This window comes from Bombus fervidus, chromosome 11 (genome assembly GCF_041682495.2).
Source record: "Bombus fervidus isolate BK054 chromosome 11, iyBomFerv1, whole genome shotgun sequence".
Taxonomy (NCBI): Eukaryota; Metazoa; Arthropoda; class Insecta; order Hymenoptera; family Apidae; genus Bombus; species Bombus fervidus.
In genome coordinates, this window is record NC_091527.1 from 12,387,691 (window position 1) to 12,408,203 (window position 20,513).

Here is a 20,513-nt window from a genome sequence, read left to right on the forward strand (position 1 = left end):
CACGTAGCTCGCGAAACGCCAGGTCGCACACAATGTTGTCACCGGATCCGGGAAACGGAAATGCGAACACCTGAGCCGAGGGGTGGCCGCCATTTTCTCGCTGCCGATTAATCGCGTGCACGCTGTGCCTCGAGCAACTGCTCCTCCATCGATCCTATTGATTTTCCGAAGGAAGAATTTTGGCACGCTTGGCCGTTGCCTAATCTTGCGAAACGTTTTTCAGCATCCGTAAGAACGAACCAACGATCGGTCGTCGAGACATTCGACGAAATAACTTTGCTTTTCCTACGCTATCAACTTCGTAACACGTACACAGCCTGTTTTAGTCAACCTGCAAGCATATCTAGTTACGTTTTCCCGAAAAATTCGTATCGTCGTAAGCGAAAACGAGAGCGAAAGAATTTCTTCCTAAACGCCAAAAATGTCAAGCCGAAAAGGCATCACCGGGAGACGCCCGAATACAGGACAGGGAAAAATGCGACGCGGCATCGTGCCGCTGCATAGAACGCCGCGAACAATGCCGAATAATCCGTGCGTCGCGTCGGGGCATGCGGATAACTCTGTTTCACCGTGATGTAATAACGATCTAATAAGAGCAACAGGCAACACCGCTGAATGCGGATGCTGCCGCGATTCGATTTGTTCTACTTGGTTTCACCGTGGACAGATAACACAGGTGCTCTTTCTGTGCGCCTCTCTCGTTTGTTAACCAGCTTCGCTCTTCTCTTTCGTTCTCTCGAACCTTTTTACTTTCTACCGAAACGATATTCTCTTTATCTTCCAACGTTCCTACTTAACGCTTAGTCGATCGAATAGACAGATCTGCACTCTGTGCAGAGAACATCGCTGCGTGACCGAACGAGGAGATCTCCCTTTTTGGATTTAACAATGCGTTTTCCTTTTTCTTTTTTTTTTTTTTGTTGTTGCTTCTCTTTCTCTAATTTTGTAAAGTACAATATATAACAAAGTACACGAATTTAGTGACGTCACGATTAATTAAAGAGTTACACTATCGGTTATGACTAAATAAAGTTACAATCGAACGATACCACGTTGTAAGAAAATATTCAAACGCATTATGAATTTTTAATTCCAGGTCCAAGCCGTCTTATTCATCTTTAGTCGTCTTCAATGTTTTTAATTTTATCTTTTTATTATATTTTTAATTCGATGTTTCGTATAAACAATATGTGAAATCGTTGAATAAAATCGTTACCGTAAAATATAATTAACCATTGAAACCATTTTTAGACTTCTCTGTTTCTTAAGTAGCGAATATTAGTCCTGAATAATTGGAAAAATGCGCAGTGGCAACACCGTGGTGCGCGCGGTTGGCCAAGTGTTAACGCATAGTCGAATGTTTGCGAGTTTCCACGACGAAATTCGAAGAAAGAAGGTTTCGAATAATTGGAAGAATTTGACACGGCGATGGATTTGAACGACCGACTTAAACGCGAAGGAAACAATTTTACAACCGGTAAAGGGAAAGTGGAAAATTTCAAGCCACCCACGGGCTTGCAACTGGCGGAAAATTTAGACTTGCTAATCCGCACTGTTTCGAGTTTCAAATTTAGACAATTACAATAACCTTCGGACTTACAGCTTAAACCCAACCCGAGTCGTAAAATCATTCTCTCGGCCTCGCAAGAAACCCAACGTCAAAAGGTTAATCCTATCCTCGGTGCTGCTCGAAGAATGGGGGTCGTTGGAAGCCGTTTTGGGTAGTTGCAAGGTGGGTTGGCCGGTGATCCGCGTCATTGTTGTTCGTCTTGCCGATCGTCGCCCATTTAGGATGACCTTTTTTTCGCTCTCTCTTTATTCCCTTATACTTGCGAGAAGTTGCGACAGCCGCAGGTAGTGTGCATAGACCGCGCTTGACCGAGTCGTCGAGGATAGATAAAGGAAACGGTCCCGACGATTTGTCAAACGCGGCACGGACATCCCATTTCGGTACCGTGCTCTGTCCTCCGTACCGTGACCATTTTAATTAGCGGCAACGATCGTTGATTATTTCCGCGCGTTGCCTTCCTCTGTTCGCTGAAAATCCTGCCTCGCCTCGCTCCTCTTTCCTCTTCTCGCCCCTATTATTCCGTTCTTCTTTTTACCCAGAAGGTTGTAAGATCGCTACGTGACGCGCATTTTGGGACAGACAAGGGTGGTCCGGGCCGTTTAACCGTATATACACACGCGTGAGTAGGAGAACAAAGAGAGCAGGCATCTTAGAAATTAGGGAACTTTACGCGGTACCGAGTTAACAAGGTTCAGAAGAAAAAGGTACGCTGTACAGAGTAATCTGGTTGAAAGTATGTAAATGGGGGATATTCTTGTTAAGGTAAAGCGTATCTGAACAGCTCGGTATCGAGAAGGGAACCGGAGGATGGGTGTATAAAGGAGAAAAAGTAGCTGGATAGATAGACGAACGACAGGCGATCGAGCCAGCGTTGACTTTCGTTCGCTGAAATTTAAATATACATAGAGAGAGAGAGAGAGAGAGAGAGAGAGAGAGAGAGAGAGAGAGGGATTTCAATTAAAACATTCGGGAGGTTCTCTGTTTAGAGAGCGAGCGACGAGGGTGAGAAACGAGCCCTTAAATCGCCACGGACTTTAAATACAATTGTCGAGAGAATTCGTAGAATAGAGAGGAACGAGCCAAGAAGAGAAGCTTGTAGGAGGATGAGGAGGGGGTGGAGGAAACGATTTTTGCGGGAGAAGACCGATAAGTTTCCCTCGTGACCTACCACGATAATAATACCGTTCTCTGCTTTAAGCTTCCTTTTGAATAACCTGTAGGTCACCGTATAAAAAGGAAACTTGTTGCGTTTACTGATTGTATACGTATATAGCGAAAGAGAGAAAAAGGGGCGAGAAAGAGAGAAAGCGAAAGGTATACAGAGACGCGCGTCTCTACGTACACACGTACGCGTACGTATGAATCGGTAAGTCGGAGGAGACCACGAGCGTAAAAACTTTTGCCGCTATTCGACGAAATAGCTTTAGCGAAATGTAATCCGCAACGCGTAACGCTAACCAATTCTTAAATTATTGCACGAGAGAACCCTAACGCATACGAATCTCGTTGTACGAGCCGTAAAAACGATATGCGTTATAATAAATGCGAAACGCACATGGAGAAACGCGCACGCGCCGCCGTGTTCACGATTCTCGTTACCGCTGGTCGCGCGATCTAATTAAAATTACTTGGCGATAGTTAGCCACGATAGCATCGGTCTATTTAGCGAATGCCGAGTTAACTCGATAATTTGTGTTTTCGGCTGAGTGCCGATCGTTAAAGCATCTGGTTGGGAAACTGTTTCGACGATGAATGGAATTGAGCCGGAGCAGACTGAATCTCAATGTAGCTCTATCGTCTCGCACTTGTTGCAACGCGTCGCGCACCCCAAGCAGAAAGATAGGATCGACCCACTTCTATAACTCGGCTTTCTGATATACGGCTATAGAGACAGAGACAGAGACAGACAGAGATAAAGAGAGAGAGAGAGAGAGAGAGAGAGACAGAGACAGGCAAGCTCGAGACATCCATCAGGGATTTATGATAAAGGGCGAAGGGAGTTGTGGGCGTTATACGTCGAGTGGCTGAAACGGGTGGAAATCGTAGTTATTAAACGATGCTGAATCTTTGATCGAACATCTCCTAGTCTTTGTACACGTTGCCTGATGGATAATCGTTCCTCGATTGCATCGAAACAATTCCCTCGTATCGAGCAATTCTCCGATACAAAAGTTACCTCTCGTGTAAATTTTAGTACGAGTAGACCGATTTATTACGAGTAATGTTGCTTACGCGATAATTATCGACGAAATTAAAGAACAATTTCTCCAGAGTTTTATCCTTTTTTATTTATAGGGAAATTCGTTAGCCGACAGATTCGATAAACGATCGACGGTTATTCTTTCACGGTGAAAATCCCGGCTCGAACCCTTGCAGCTTTTTATCGAGGGACCTTGGAAAGCCCCCTTTTTTCCGGTATCGTAGCACAGCTTCGCGATACGTTACCTATACGTATGCCTGATAGCCGCGTAAATTGCAGCCGCGTATCACACAGCCGTACGTTCGTTCGACCGTCTACTTTACGCTCAACCACCGAACAGAAATCGATTTCTCGCCCATGAGAGCCTCTGTTCGCGTAGCCACCAAATAGAACAGATTCGAACGTTCGGCTGCCTGTATCGCCGGTACCGAACACCGTCCTCGCGTTCTTCTTACGATCTTTCCACGGCTAAAACCACCGAATCCCTCTCCTTTTCTCTCCTCCGTTTGCCGTTCTTTCCCAACCTTTCCCATTCTTTCCCATTTCTTCTCGTGGCCAACAGACCTCCCTTTTCCTTTTTCGTTATTTCCCTCGAATCTCTTCTTCTCTACCGATCCCTTGGTTGCCTCGACCGAGAAGACCCTCGTTCACAGCCCGATCTTCGCTTTTACCCAATCTAGTCGCCGTTTGCCTCGTCGGCGCGACGTCCGCAATTATTCTCACCTTTTTTTCCTCCCTCTTTCCCCCTCCCCCTATCCTTCTCTCTCTCTCTCTCTCTCTTTCTCTCTAATTTTCACCCTCTACGACTATCTCGCTCCCGCATTCCGCCTGTCTGCCTATCTATCTATCTCCGTCACTGCCTCGTCTTCCGCCAGGATTTATTATATTTTTACAAGTTTCCACCCTATCGGTGTGTTACGCTTCGGTTGCGTTCTCCATCGGCGCCGGCAAAGAATTACCGGTTCGGTACGGTACGGTAAGGTACGCTGCGGCACGGTTCCGTTCGGGTCCTCGTCTTATCGATCTTTGCCGTTCAACCGATGGATGCATAGAAGAGGAAGAAGGCCTATGGGGCTCGGTCGTGAAGCCGGGTCGCGATCCTTTTCACGCGGCCTGTTTTTCTCTTGCCCACAGCCTTCCACCGGCCACGATCCGTCTACAAAACTTATCCGTACCCTCTGCCGATCGGTCGCTTCTACCTCGTTTCTACGACCGATCGGTCGTCGATTGTTTCTATTGAAATACTGCGATGGCTAGGTATACCATTAGGTAGGTAGGTAGGTAGGTAGGTACATAGGTGAATAGGTGGGTGAGTGGGTGGGTGGGTAGGTACGTAGTTAAATAAGTACCTAGTTAAGTAGGTACGTAGTTAAATATGTATGTAGTTAGGTACGTAGATATGTAGGTAGGTAGGTAGGTAGGTAGGTAGGTAGGTAGGTAGGTAGGTAGATAGGTAGATAGATAGATAGATAGATAGGTAGTTAGGTAGGTAGGTAGGTAGGTAGGTAGGTATTCCGCTTCTCTGGTGCGCGAGTTAACTCCTCGGGTCGTCCGAAGCTCGCGGTCTGTCGGTTGGTCGTGGCGTGGCATAGCGTGATATAGCGTGGCGCGGTGTGGCGTGCAGCTATGTATTTACACCAGGGTAGCTCCGCTCTCTCCTTTCTCCTGCCCGCGGTATCCTCTCTTCACCGTGATGTGGTCACCATTCTCGCTCTCCTCCGGTTCTTCTTTCCTCCTTCTCCTCTCGTCCCTCTCTTTCGCCTCGTCACTCGGCCCTCGGCGTTATCTGGTACATAGGGCCGAGGTAGAATCGCGTTCTCGTGGTTCGACGCTGCCCTTCCGAAGCTTACACCTCCCTCTTGGCACCACCCTCGCGATATCCGTCCTTCTCTATCCGATGCTTACTCCCCGATCGGTTCTCCTTCTCTCGCAGGGTGTATGTAGGGTGGATCGCCAGCATCGGCGAGAGAACACGCCGGGAGAACGGAAGAGAACGGCGAAGAGAGGACAGAAAAGGCAAGGGTACAGTGGCGCGGGGATATCGGGGAACAGAGAGCAAGGCCAGTACAGCGAGAGAGAACCGAGGAATGTACACAGACCAACCGACCAACCGACCGACCGACCGACCGACCGACCGACCGACCGACCGACCGACCGACCGACCGACCGACCGACCGATCGACCGATCGACGAACGAACGAACGAACGAACGAACGAACGAACGAACGAACGAACGAACAAACGAATGAACGAACGAAGAAAGGAAGAAACGAACGAACGAACGAACGAAGAAACGAACGAAAGAACGAACGAACGAACAGACGAACGGACGAACGGACGAACGGACGAACGGACGAACGGACGGACGGACGAACGGACGGACGGACGGACGAATTGAGTGGCGGTTCGAAGGGGAGGACGGGAGGGGTTAGGAGACAGCTGCAGGCCATGCGAGGGTCCGTCGACCAGGCCTGGCCGTTTACCGCGGAATACACAGCGGAGCGAGAGAAACCAAAGGCGAGAGAAAGGGACAGAATGATCGTCGGGCGAAACGAGGGAGAGCGAGACACGACCTACTTCGTCGTTCCCCGCGACCGTCGCCGCTACTCACCCCACATCCCTTACCTCGACCCTCCTCCAACCCCCTTGCCTATCCAGAAACGCGCCAAGCCCCCGCGCGCGGCCACGTTACTCTCTCTCTCTCTCTCTCTCTCTCTCCTCGCTGTTCAGCGTCGACCGCGCGTTCCTCTCTCTCGCCACGATCCCTCGAGCGACCCTTGCCGCGCGCGTACATCGCCGCCAAGCTCTCTCTCTCGCCCTCTTCGCCCATCGCCAACCGCGCTTTCACCATCCCCCTTTTCTCTCCGTTACCCTTCTCCGTTCTCTGTCTTTCCTTTACGCGTCTCCTCGTCTATCCCGAACCCTGTGTGCGGCGTCCGTCCTTCTCGCCTCTCGCGACCCATGGCTCCGCGCGCGCTGTATCCCCATCTGTCCCTTTCTATCGCGCGCAAACGACCGGTTTACCCTCTCGCAACCGCCTCATCCCTCTGAACCTAGGATACCTCCGCCATCCGGCGACGGACCCGAACCCTTGGCGCCCCTTTGCTCTTAGCCGCGGATGCGAAAGCCGCGGTGTATACCTATACGGATGGCGAACGGGCAAGCCGAGCGAACGAACCAACCAACGGTCGAGGCTATAGCGTTAGAGAGCTCCACGTAGCGTAGCTTGGAGCAGCTACGGCCAAGTTGCCGTAACTCGCGCTCCGGTAAATTTCCACGGAGACCCGCCTCTTCCTCCGCACACCTTCCAAACACACCTTTGCATCGCGCTTCCTTTCCCCGTCTCTCTTGCTCTCTCTCTCTCTCTCTCTCTCTTTCTCTCGGTTCACGTCGTATTTCCGTCTCGCTTCTTTGCTCGTACATTCCCGAAGCACGGTAGACGCCACTGCTCGAGGTGATCTCCGCGTTTTCCCTCTCTATATCTCCTATTTCATCCTCCACCGTCTCCACCTTCTTCTCTTCTTCTTCGTTTTCTATTTCTTCTCCCTCAGGGTGGTTTTTAGTTTCTCGTATTTCGCCTTTGATCGTTCGTTCGCTACGCACGACCACCCCTTTCTGCTCGCCATCTTCGCCTTCCATCGTCGACCAGCCGCTACCAGGATTTCCACTCGGCTGCCGATTACGTGGGTGTCCAGGTAGATGCGAGATCGCAGAGATACGCGCGCGGGCGTACGGCACGAGGTAACAACTGCGTGGGCGTTCGACATATAGCGAGACCGAGGGTAGTGGATATCGATTTTCCTTTTTAACGAACGAAAATTTCGAAAGCTGCCCTTTCCTTCCTTCACCCTCCCATGGATCCCGTGACATCGTTCAGCGAGAATAACGGCTGAAAAGATCTTCGCTAGGATCCATGTTCTTCTCGTTTTTGCTCTTCCAGCGAGAAAACACACGGACTGGCTAATTCTCGCACAAACACCAGGCAAACGTTTCTCTGAATGGCCGCTGCAACAGGGTACCGATGTATCTTTCGCGTTGCGAGAGAGTTTTGCCAGAGTGAAACCGATTGAAAAGTTTTCAAGAACAGCAAACAAAGTTTGCGAAAGTATGCGAACTCGGCGATACACACGGAGAAAGGAGGAAAGATACAGAGGAGGAGGAGGAGGAGGAGGAGGGAAAAGTAGAAGGAAAAGCGAGACGAGAAGTAGAAAGGCCGAAGACGGAAGGAGCAAACGTTGTGGGATTAGTTTGCAGGTCCGATCGAGGGAATCCGGTCGCAATTATGCGCGGCATCCCCCCTCGTCGCAATTAATACGATTTTCACGGGTCGGGGCGTGCGAACGCTCGAACGAGCCGAGCGCTAGCTAGCGTTGCGCGAAAATTGAAAAGCATCGGGACGCGTTAATCGCGTGTACGCGGAACATCCATTAAAACTGAGTCAAAACATCTCCGTGATTCCAGGGTGGCACGTGTACCCTCTCTCTCTCTCTCTCCCTCTCTCTTTCTCCCTCTGTCCCTGTTGTCGCGATACGACAACGAGTACGACCAGAACGAAACAGAACGAGAATAATGAAAAAAAAAAAAAAAAGAAAAAAGAGGAGGAAAAAAGATAGGGAGAAAAAGGGGAAAAATAGCGCAAACAGTAACAGAAACGGTAACAGAAAACAGAAAAACACGCGAGGACGAGAGAGAAAAAGAAGAATCGTTTTACGAGGGGTTGGTGGAGAGAGAGAATGGCAGGTTGGTATTGAATGTACGGGAACGCGATGGAAAATCCACGTGGAGCCCGCGAGGAGCGAGAGGGTGCGCGAGAGAGGCGGCAGACGAAAGAGAGACATCGGGAGATACATTTATGAATTGCCCCATTCACGGAATGCGAATTCTCGCTCGGCAAACTTTAGGGGTCAACGGGTCGGGAACTGTTAGGTAGTTCTCCCATTGCTCTCGTACATGCGCTCTGCCTCTCGCCCACCCAAACCACCCCCGCACTCGCTCTTGCTAGATATTTCTCGCTCCCTTCCTCTATCTCGTTCTACTGCTATCTCCGTTGCTCCTTCGCCCCGTGGATCTCGATACGTACGACCGGTGTGTCGATATATCGACGACTCTTTTCAAACTTCCATCCACGCGGTTGCATTAACCCCGAGCATTAAACGAGCGAGTTAAGAACTCGTCCAACTTTCGTCCTACCGCCCATCTATCTTCCTCCCTCTGCCTTTCTCTTTTTCGTGTATACCACTTTCGTTGCAGAGCCGCGCACAGAGAGATGACCCTCGACCGCGTGGCAGGGTGGAAGTTTATCACGGAAGATCTTTTACGGTTGCAACGATGATCGAGAGAGGGAGAGAAGAAGAGAAAGAAAGGCAGTGGACGAGTGGGGATAATCGTCGTTCAGAAGTCGCAGACTGTGCCGACCAGGCGAGCAGAGAGAGTTAGAGTTAAAAACAGGGAGAGGGAAGAGGGCGAAGGGCGGAGGAGAGAGGGAGCAGCAAGCATTATTCACTTTGCGGGAGTCGCTTCACCGCGGGCGTAATAATTTTCTTTTTTATGAATGAACTTCACTCTCCATGCTCTTTCTCTCTCTCTCTCTCTCTCTCTCTCTCTCTCTCTCTCCTCCTCGTGTCGTCTTTCTCTCTGCTTCTCTCGCGGTGTTCGTTCGTTTCTCCTGCTGTTGGTTCCGTGGTTCGGCGCCGAGTGTACGCGACACCGGGCATTCGTCTTCGTCAAAGCTGGGGGCCTCCGTTTCTTGCATCTAGTCTCTTTGGATTTTCCATTGAGGAAAAAGCTGCGCTCGATCGACTGGCTTTTCGCTTATCATCCCGTGGAACCTTGTTCGATCGCTGCGTGTTCGTAAATAGCGTTAAAACGAATCGCCAGATTAACCCCCTTGACCCGACTTGATCCGACGTTTCAAAGAATTTTCCCTTGGATATATTCGGCCGTAGTTGGCACGTTTTGCGCGTATATCGATATATGCGTGTCGCTGTGCACGATAGCACGTGTCGAATCGTATCAATTACAAACGACGAAAGCTGTCCAAATCTACGCTCGCTAGGGATATTTTCAACTGCGACAGCGTCGTAAAAAAAAGTACAACGACCTCCTAACTAATACCTCCTAATTAATACCTCGTAAACTTGACGAATAACGTTACTAATAACTACCGTGTTAGTTTCTTCGGCTTGAAATAAACCACCGTACAGAAACCTGTATAACCCTCGATCGCCAACAGGAGTCGTTGGCCTGGAAAAATGTTTCTAGCCCGAGATTCGATCAGCAACGTTACGACTTTCAAAAGTCGAAGAGGCAAGCGAAGACGGTCGCACGATCGGCAGCGAACAAATCGAACAAGCTCTCGAACGTTCGTGCAAGTCTGTTTCCGGATTTTCCAAACGTTTCTATATCTATCCTAACGGTAGTCTCGTTAACGTTCGATGCACGGTCCCCGTTTGCGACAATAGCAACGGAAACACCTGTGACTATAGTGCAAGTTAGTCACCTATACACAGGTCAGCGTATCGTAATTTCTTTTTCCTCGAGCGACTTGGCCCAGGTCATAAACTTCTTTTATTCCTCACGGTCGGTCACTTGAACAACAAGTTAATCCCCTTTTTTCCCCTCGTCCCTTTTCAATCCGATCTTCTAGCCTTTGTCTTTGTTCGATACTCGTGCAAAAGCGAAGTAAAGAAAAACGTCGTCAAACCATGCTCGACCAAAGTGTGATTTAAGTGGTCTATGGAATTATTAACCGTACCTTCGGCCGGCAGCCCGAGAATACTATAAAACATCCGCGTAATCGTACGCTATACAACCGCTCTCCATTATACGCCCTATTAGCTCTTAGTTGCCGTCTTTTACCCTCGCCAACTTCCTATCTGCCGAATCCATCGTATCTTCGCCTCCCGCCCCCTCTTCTCAAAAACAAACCGTCCTCTTTGTTTTTCTCTTTTGTTCTACGTGTTATTCGACTATAAGCAAACGGTTGACTAATCGTTGTACGAAACTTCTATCGATAGTTATCACGAACGTGGAAACGAAGGCGTAGAATTTTCCTACGAAATTGAAAGTTGGAAAAATATTCCCATCTTTGTAATCGATAGCTACGCTATGCGATATTAATTCGCATACGTAAAATAGAACGACACGAAACTTTCCACTTACCAAGGATCCCTTTAATTATCGTAATTAACGTGTTTAAAGCGAACGCCTATGTTGGCTCGATCGAACAAAAGGTCTGATAAATAAGCGACACGAATAACGTTCGGGAAACGGATCGGTAATCCCAGAGGATTAACAGCAAATTGCTGAATACTTAGATGAACAATAGCCAAGGCTAACGATTGTCTTACGAGGGGAAAGACTTATTTACCGTTACACGACCGATGACGAATACCAACACCGAAATAATGGAATACAGTTTTGGAAGAAACGTTTGCTGGATTAAGGGGAAGGAATCGGCTATTGGTTTACCTTTCACGATGCTTCCCTTTCGGTCGAGAACCAGCTTAAGTCACGTTCAGATAAACTGGTTAATAGTCGTGCACCGAGAGAAGCTTTATTTACTTTTCACTTTCTATATCGATTCGTAGGTTATAAACTGCAATTTTACAGTCCGGTTTATTATCTAATATACATTGTAGATTTTTACCATTTATTATTATTGTCATTGTTGTTTAAGAAGAAGAAAACTATTACAACAAGGCATAATGAGTCACGCGTATAATACCCCTTAACTGTAAGAATTTTCGTTTCGCTGAATGTGAAAATTCTAGATTTTGCCGATATTCCATGTTTCAATAAAAATCGGTCAGTCGAACGTAGCAATAGCTCCTACTTGTTGGAATCGTCAACCGATAAAACGATATGCAAAACACGCTGTGTTTTTCGGAACCTGTAAAATCTATAGGAAAGATGAACGAAGATTAAACAGAAGGTTATTCCATTTTAACAGAGTGGAACACTTTCACTGGTTCGCACGGAGGGGAGAGATACATATGGATACGGCAAAGTTATACGAGACTTTGAACTTCGTATAGGATTCCGGGTTTCTGGAGCTTGCAGAGTTCGCGAGACTTTGCCGTGCAACTTTCCAATGAAGAAATAAATCGAAGGAACGCGGCGGAATTTCAAAGTTGAAATCATTTAGACGATACGCTAGCACAGCTCGCGGAGAGAGATAGAGTCCTTCCTGTTAACCAATACCGGTTGCTTCTTTCTCGGGAAAACACAATTGTGACACGATTCCGCGCAACCACGAGTATTCCCTAATACGAACATTTCGTACAACGCGATTCAACGCGATTAGAGAAATTGCACATGATCGAATCTATCGGAAACGATACTAACGCGTCGTCGAATACGTAATTTATACACGAACGTACAGCGAATCGCCTCTAATTGTTCCGTGAAAGATATTTCAAAAATTCAAGGCGACGATCAAAATATTCTCGTTTGCTCGAACGATAATCTCAGCTACGTATACCTTGGTTAAAATAGAAAAAAAGAGAGAAAGGAAGAAAACTGAATTTTTCAGTCAGAAGGTGGCTTAAATTCGAGATCCGGGCGACCCTGGTCTCTACCTGTCGCGAAAATAATCCAGGCCATTTTCTCCTCTCTCATCCGGCACACGCGCGTCTTTTTCGCGGAACGATCGCGACCGTTACGTCGGCGACTGGCGAGCGTGTCACGTAGCGCGTGAACGCGATCGCGCGCGCGTTGCCGCACACCGACAAAGCCTGGCGCGTTGCGAGAGTCGCGGTTGCCTCTGTAAAACCTTTCGTTGCCTCTCTCTTTATACAACGCGTACATCCTTCCGCGAAAGGTCGAGCTGCGAGGGAAGCAGGTGAAAATTAATTGTACGTGTTACCGGCTCGAGTAGCCAAGGAGTACACGGGCTTGCCTCGACGGTGTTGTCTGTGCGCGTCGTGCGAAGTGCGCCTCGCCGCGTACCGGAGAGGACGTGTCGATCGATTTTGCCCTCTTCTCCCCTCTCGAACCGTCCGTCCATCCGTCCATCCGTTCGTTCGTTCGTCCGTCCGTCCGTCCGTCCGTTCGTCCATCCGTCCTCCTCCTCATCCTCCTCCTCATCCTCCTCCTCCGCCTCTCGCCGCTCCTCACTCCTTTCTCTTTCACGCCTTCGTCCTTTCCCCTTTGCGCGAGTCTCCGTTCGTTAATCGGCCGCCGTACGTCCGACCGCGTCGTCTCTTTCTCTCTCGGCGAGCCACCGATATCGAGATCGATAAGGTGTATCCGGTGACGTCCGCGCGCCACCGCTATCTTTTCGATCTCCGTGCGCGCTCGAAATATTTTCGTAACGCCGTTTCCTCGATAACGGTACAGACCGCTCTCTTGCCTTTCCTACCACCAATTTTATCGATAAACATCGTGCGTAGTTTGTTACATAGAGCGTACACGTCGATTATGTACATAGAGACCCGTGTACGAACGTAACGCGACGTGATATGTAAGTAATATGCAGATCCATATTTATATACATATATAGGTAAAAAGTAATATATAAATTCGACCAGGTTTGCCGTTTTTCTTCTCACTCCCCGGCTTAACGATTAACGTCTCTTCTTTATTCGTTGTCCTCCCCTTCGTCGTTCCCCGTCATCGTCATCGACGTTCGACTTTGATCGATCCTCCCTACCCTCCCCTCGACCAGTCGCTCCGTACGAACGGTTCGCCGCGCGTTACATAAAACGCGAACGCGTTTTTTTTTTCCCTCTAACCGGCGCGCGTTCCCCTTTAACGTCCGCTTACCGTACACACATCGTGCGTGTACGTATACGCGCCTCTATATACATAGGAAGAGACCGATATATTTCGGGGTACGATTATTTCTGGAACGAGCGAAAAATCCGTAGCATTCGAGGCATTCCCCATCCCAAAAGCGTACAGGTAATATAACGTGGTTTGTTCGTCTTCGCCTTTTGCCCATGTGTCCTGCGTTACGACGAGTCAAGCCGTGTCGCTTCGTGGCCGTGTCGATGCGAGCAAAGTGGGACTCGAAGAAGGCCAGAGCTGGCGTGGCGTTGCAACGCGAACGTGAGCGTGCGTGGCCTCTCTTGCGCGCACAAGCGCACGATAATTATCGGCAGGGTAGGGCGCGATACTCGTTCGGCCGCGAAAAAGAAATCGACGTAGGTGCCCGGTCGCGCCGGTGTCCGAGCGCCGCGTATTTACCACGGTAAATACGCCGCCAGAGGCACGGTAAATTTATCCGCGAATTAACGGCGCGGCGTTCCTTCTTATACACTCGCGGCTCTCTCCGGCTCTCCGTAACTTCGCCGTCGCCGCGTTCGCGTACGGATTTCAGGCCGCGCTCATAAATCCGGCTCTTCCCTAGGGGCCATGAGCTGTAAGAGAGAGAGAGGAAGAGAGGGTCGGATTTAAGGGTTTTGCGACGGGTCCGGGTACCCTCTTTCCTCCTACTCTGCTTCTACTCCTCCTACGTTCCTCTCTTTTCCTCTATATTTCAGAGGAAGGCCAGAGAGATCCTAGAATCGCGGGAAATTAAACGGACGTTCGGGACACGGGCGAAAAAATCGCGTCGCTCGTAAATTTCACGACGACCGAGCGAGCGGCCAGCCGTTTGCCTCACCTCGCCCGTCTCGTCGCGCCTCGTCTCGCCTCACCGCGCCTAGCTTCGTTCCCTCGCTGCCGCTGCGAACAGTCGGCCGACCGGAAACTCGGACACGCCGTGTCTCGAAGACGGCGATCGCGCTCGCGTGTGCAGTGTGCACGCGCGAGACTCTCTATATAGGTACGTGGATTAAAAGCATCGTGCATTGCGTTAAGGAAAAATAGACGTCGCTTATACGTATACGTGTAGATACATACATCTACTTATCTCTACAGAAGAATCATAGTCGTCGTCTTTGTTGTTACTCTTGGTAGTTATTCTATATCGTGATAACGTCACGTCGCGCGTCCGTGAGGACGAAGAACCCTATCCGTGACAAACGAAGACGACGAAAACGACGACGACGACGACGACGACGACGACGACGACGACGACAACGACGACGAAGACGACGACGACGACGACGACGACGACGAAGACGACGACGACGACGACGATGGAGACGACGGTTGAGAGAATCGGCAAGGGTCGAGGACTTGAAGAGGGGTTTTAGTGGATAAGGGCGCGGAGGGGTAAAGAACGAGAGAAGCGCGGTTCGACAGCACATCGTCGTCGATGGGAGGAACACCGGAGGGACGAAAGGAAGAAAAGGACGTGAACGCGAAGGAGCAGGCGGAAGGGCGGCTATGGAACGAGGAACGAGGGTTGGCGAGGGCAGAGGCTAGGTAACGTAGAAGAGCGAGAGTATAGGCAAGATGAGAGGCACGGCGAGGATAAAGCAAGATGCTCGTCGCGGCATGGTAAAGCATGGCATGGCAAGGCAAGGCAAGGCAATGGCAAGGCAAGACAAGACGAGGCAAGGCAAGGCAAGGCAAGGCAAGGCAAGGCAAGGCAAGGCGAGGCGCAAGCTGGGTTGCGGCGGAGTTTTACAGGGGCGAGGGGAAGGACCGAAGGACGGGGTAAGAGGAAGGGCCGAATGGTGCGGTGCCGCACGGCCAGGGGAAGTCCGGGTAGTGGGGCGGGAGTAACAGAGGGGCAGAGGGGATGGAACAGAAGACAGCGTCGCGAGTCCGCGGAAAGCCGGCAACGACCACTGCCGCAGTTGAGCGTCGCGATTCGTCCGGAGAACATCGTGCGTTTTCGGTTTCACGCATCCCCACCCCTGCCGTGCGCTCTGATCTGTAGCTTTACCGTACCGTGTGCACATTCATCGAAACATTTAACTGTGGACAGCAGAACCGGACGGATCGGCTGTTCGGCGACGATCACCACACAGGTTCACTAGTCGACAAGAGAAGAGCTACGCGACGCGGCGCGCACACAACGGTGGTTCAGTCGAGGTCGATCCACCATCAGGTGAGGATCGTTGGTGTAACAGTTTTCGCACGCGACTATTTATTATTTTGCACGCTGGAAGATACATCGTATCGGCGAATAGTTTCGAATCAGTGCTTGCCGATTTTTCTGATTTTTCTGATTTTTCTGATTTTTCCGATTGTTTCGATTTTTCGATTTTTCGAATAACGCGCGTTACGGGTATACGGGTATACGCGCCGACGGAACGCAATCCGAGAATTGTTTAAATTTTTTAATCATCGCCGCTACGACGATCTTGTCATCGATTCTGAGTGAAGAGAAGAAAGTGAATTGAAAAAGTGAATAGTGAAGATCGATGAGTGCCGGCGTGCCATGCTTGGCACCATTTATACGGAGTGCTTCCAAATTCGTCGACTTTAGTTCCGAGTTGAAAGTTTCTTTTTCTGTCCCCCTTCTTCTGAATGTCACTCTTCCGTAATAGAAGAAACTTTTTTGTGAAATCTTTTTCACGCGCTCGCGCGAATTTCTCGGTTACGGTTACGGGGAAAAAGCGACACCAAACACAAAGGGACGAAGAAGAGATCGAGGGAAAGATTCTTTCGCGTTTATAAACGTGCTTGCTCCGTTCCAACTTTTTTTCATGTTTTTCCTCTCCTGTTCTTTTATCCTGTGTCTGGTCCGTTCTCTCCGAGCGTTGTCACGAAACGTCACAGCAAGCCTCGAGCGGTCTTGTGACGCGCGAGAAGGCGATCGATCGACGTTCACGTTCCAGATCGCGCCATCCAACTATATCGGACCTGCGTGTGGACACGCGAGGAATTCCAATTGCTTGTCCGCGAGACAGGGGACACACGCGCGCGACGTGCTCGATAAAGTAAGAGAGAGCTTCGCGAACTCGTGCGTACCGGTGTGTGCGAGTACCGTCCTTCACCGATCGCCTCGTTCGAATCGACGAGCGTCGTCGTCAGTAAGGTGATTTCGATACGCAGAGAAACAACAGCCCCTCTGGAATTGCAACGATTTTTGGCCGTGACGACGATAATAGACGACGATAATAGACGACGATCGCTACGATAATAGACGACGAATAACGCTTCTGACACGACGTTGACCGATGACCGATGACCGATACTCGATGTCGAAAGAACGGTAGTACGAAATCGAAAAGAAAACTCGATAGCAACGATACGGAAGAGATCCGTACGCCGTACCGTTGCCACGGCGTGTGGCAGCGATTCGTATCTCGCGCAGTAGTAAATAATACCGTGTGTAAACGTGGTTACGCCGGTCGGGGGAGGTCCTCCTCCGTGGAATAGCACATGCGCTCACAGAGAGTAATAAAGAACTTTTTTATGAATGAAACAACTCGGTCGGGCGGTTCCCCTCCTCGTCTACCGCCCTCCCTTCTCCTTGCTTGTAGCAGCAGCGCTACTCTCTCTCTCTCTCTTACTCTCTCGTGCGCTCTCTTTCTCTTCCTCGCTCCGTTTGCTGCCACACTTCTCCGCTACTCAGTCCCGTACGTACACCGTCGTCGACCACCTCCTCCTCCTCCTGTTCTCTGTCTTTTCATCTCTTCGTTTCTCTCGTTCCATATCTACCCTTTTCTCTCTTGTTCCCTCGATCTGAAACACACGTCCTCGTCTCGGCGCTAACACGAGTAAAACGGTGCACGTTGCTTTGGTGTTCTGGTGTTCTTCGCTTGCGGCCACATCAGCCAATCCGCAGTCCGCGCGGGAAACGATATTATTGCTGTACCACGAGGAATAAGTGGTAGGAACGAGAAAGATAAACTCGTGCGAGACAGAGACGCGGCTAGAGACACACGCGATATCGTGTCTCTGAGAGAGGTCGTACCGGGTAACCGTAGCCAGTAGTAGAGTCAGTCAGATTAGTTGGATTTTCGTCGTCGCGTTTTCGAAGCGTGCGTTTCGGACACATCGCCGTCCTCTTTTCCTCGTTCGTTGTCGCGCGTTCGTTTAGTTCTCTTTTTGTCGCCTTCTATCCTTCTTTCTCTCGTCGAACGTGTGTATTGTATATATTCGTCGTCCGCGAGCCCTGACGATCGTGCGCCTATTCTCCGTCTTCTTCGCGCAAACGGTGTACGAATGCGTGATGGGTCTCCTCTTTGTTCTCAGTTCTGTCTTGTCCGTTCGCTGTTGTGCGTACGTTCGCAACTCTCGAGCCAGCGACAGAGATAGATAACACCGACTACCGGCTCGCGAGAAAAAGACAGTGCCAATAAAAAAAAAAAAGACACTCGCTCGTACACACGCACGCACAAACACACACAGACTCGACGCAACGATTCGACGAAAGGACGGCCGTCAAGGACAAACGCGAAACACCCGTCGTCGCTCGTCGCGCTCCAATTCCGCTCGAGCATCGTGACATTTCCGAATTTCCCGAAACTCTTGTTCCATCGCTCTTTTCACCTCCTCTCTTTCTCATCGACATTTTCTTCGACGATCGCGATATCACCACACTCGATGGATTTTCCTGCTGCGCGTTATTCGTTTCGTGAGATCAACCTCTGTTCCTAGCGAATTCGTAAAGTAATTTCGGATAGAGTTGGCGCGATTCCTCGGTCGCATCGCGTTCTCTTGGAAGCGCTCGATAAATCGTGCTAAACGTGGTGTGGCACGCGGCAAAAACCTTTAGACACTGAAACTGATCGATTCTCTTTCTGTAACTTTTACAGGCGTTTACAAGGACGATTCGTCGGACTTCGAGGATAAGTGGCGTGGCACAGAACGCAAAACCGCCAACGTAGATCTGCAAGTGATCTACGAACGCGTCACGACGACAAAGGACGGAGGTTACGAAGATCGTTTCCGGGAAGGCGCGAAAGATAGTCGCCTCGCCGGAATGAGAGGTGAATCGGCGGCGCGACCGGGCAAACGCCCTTTGAGAGCGCTTTCCGCTTTGGAGAAGATGGACGCTATACAGAGGGTCCACGAGGGAGAGAGCAAAGCATCGGTTGCTCGCGATATCGGTGTACCGGAGTCGACGTTACGCGGATGGTGCAAATCCGAGCACAAGATCAGAGGCATGGCGAGGAATTCTTCGACGCCGGATAGCGAGGTCCACTCGCCCGCCTCGTCTTCCGGCGCGAACGTGACATCCGCCAACTTGGCCGTTAGCTCGGCGAATTTGTCGAGCGAGGACGAGGGTCCCTGCGCGAAGAAGTTGAAATTAGATCAACAGACTTCGGTATCGAACGCTAGCACGTCGTTCGCGAGTGACGTTTGTAACGACTCGGATGTTAGGCCGGATAACAAGCCGAAGATCGATTACGTAGGGCTGATGACCAGCATGGCCGGCATGAGACCGGAAAATAGTTCGTTGCTTCTGCAACAATTGGGACTGTTATCAGGCGCGACTGGCACACTTGCCAAAAATTTGTTAAGTATGACGCCGACTTTATCGCACGGCAGCACCGTCGGGCTCGTCGAGAACGGGCTACAATACACAAAGAACACCGGAAACGCATGCCTCGCGAACATAAATAATTTAACTAACAGTAACAAGAGGCATAGTCTCTCGGCGATCGCACCGACGCAAATGGACTCCGTGGTCGCGAAATCGTGTAGCACGAGAAAAAGTTTGCCACCTGCCGCGGAAGCGCCATCTACCCTGGTGCCCGCCTCTCCTCGGAAAACAAACGAGACCAATAGCATTCCAAGATCGAGCAGCAAACCGAGGAAGGACGGGAACACGAGCAGCGGTAGTAGCAACAACAAGAAGGTGGACGAGGCGTTATGGCTGTGGCTGACGCAGCAGCAACAGCTACTCGGTCAACAGTCGGCGAATTTCAACCCGAGTATCAATCAGCAGGATGGCTCGTGGTTCTGGCAGTGGTACAAACAGTGCAGTTTCCCGTTGATGACGTCGACGCACACAGTACCCAGTCCGGTCGCCAGGAGATCGCCCAGCAAGACGAGGGCCATGCTGGACAATGTACTTTGTAGTAACAACAGTGAGAACGTGTTACGAAACGTGAACATCGAGGAGTCCGCCGCCGCTGCCGCCGCCGCCCCCACGGAGAACCACGAGGCGAATGGCGATGACGTGCCGAGCAGCAGCGAGGAAGCGATCCGGCACGGCGAAAAGTTCTTGAAGTGGTTGATGGACAAATGCTCCAGTCCGTCGGTTACGAGACTTCAGGTCATGCAGTTTAAATATCTATTGGACAATCTGAAGGCATATAGAAAGAAGTCGTCGTCTAGTTCGAAACAAAGTAGAAAGTAGGCGAGGAGAGGAGAGACAAACTGTGATGGTAAATGTATATTCTTAAGAAAAAGTGTGTTAGCGATCGTCGCGCGATTCACGAGGTGGAAAAAAGATAGATAGAGTCGGACAGAAACGGACAGAGAAACAGACGGAGAAACTGATTGTACAGGAGTATAGCTAATTACTGCTCGTTGTTGCTCTTCGAACATTATTGTACGCGACATATCGTTGTCGTTAAACTTTCCGCGTCCCGTTGAAACGGCGCCTTCATTTTTTTTTCGTTCTATTCCCTATTTCTTGTCGTTTCGTTTCGTTTCGTTTCGTTTCGTGCCGATTGCCGAGGATCAGTACACCTCGTGTTTCCGATACGGTCGCGCGTGTATGTATGTGTGCAAAAAAGGAAGTACGAAGAGGTAAAACCAGTGTTTGCCTTCTATCATGTTTGACGGATTTCTTATTACGTCAAATTATTTAAATAAATCGAACACGATCACGCGTTTCTAAAGCCCGTTCCTCGTGTTCGGTGAATTACGCTAATTTACATTTTTTCCCCCTCTATCTATTCTATATTTTCGACTTTTTCGAGGTACCTTACACGAGGGTCGGGC

At 50.0% G+C, this 20,513-nt stretch overlaps 1 protein-coding gene across 2 annotated transcripts; it reads left to right on the plus strand.

Annotated features, from left to right (window-relative positions):
• Positions 1–15,471: 15,471 nt before the first annotated feature.
• Positions 15,472–20,039, plus strand: Dan (protein distal antenna). 2 transcript variants are annotated; one of them, XM_072012829.1, is made up of 2 exons: positions 15,472–15,714; positions 18,374–20,039. In XM_072012829.1, exon 2 carries the CDS (start codon positions 18,541–18,543, stop codon positions 19,921–19,923), a length of 1,383 nt encoding a protein of 460 aa, XP_071868930.1. In that variant the 5' UTR covers positions 15,472–15,714; positions 18,374–18,540; the 3' UTR covers positions 19,924–20,039. The 2 variants fall into 2 exon arrangements, with proteins under 2 accessions (XP_071868930.1, XP_071868929.1); XM_072012828.1 differs by lacking the exon at positions 15,472–15,714 and adding an exon at positions 15,890–16,013.
• The last annotated feature ends 474 nt before the right edge of the window (positions 20,040–20,513 follow it).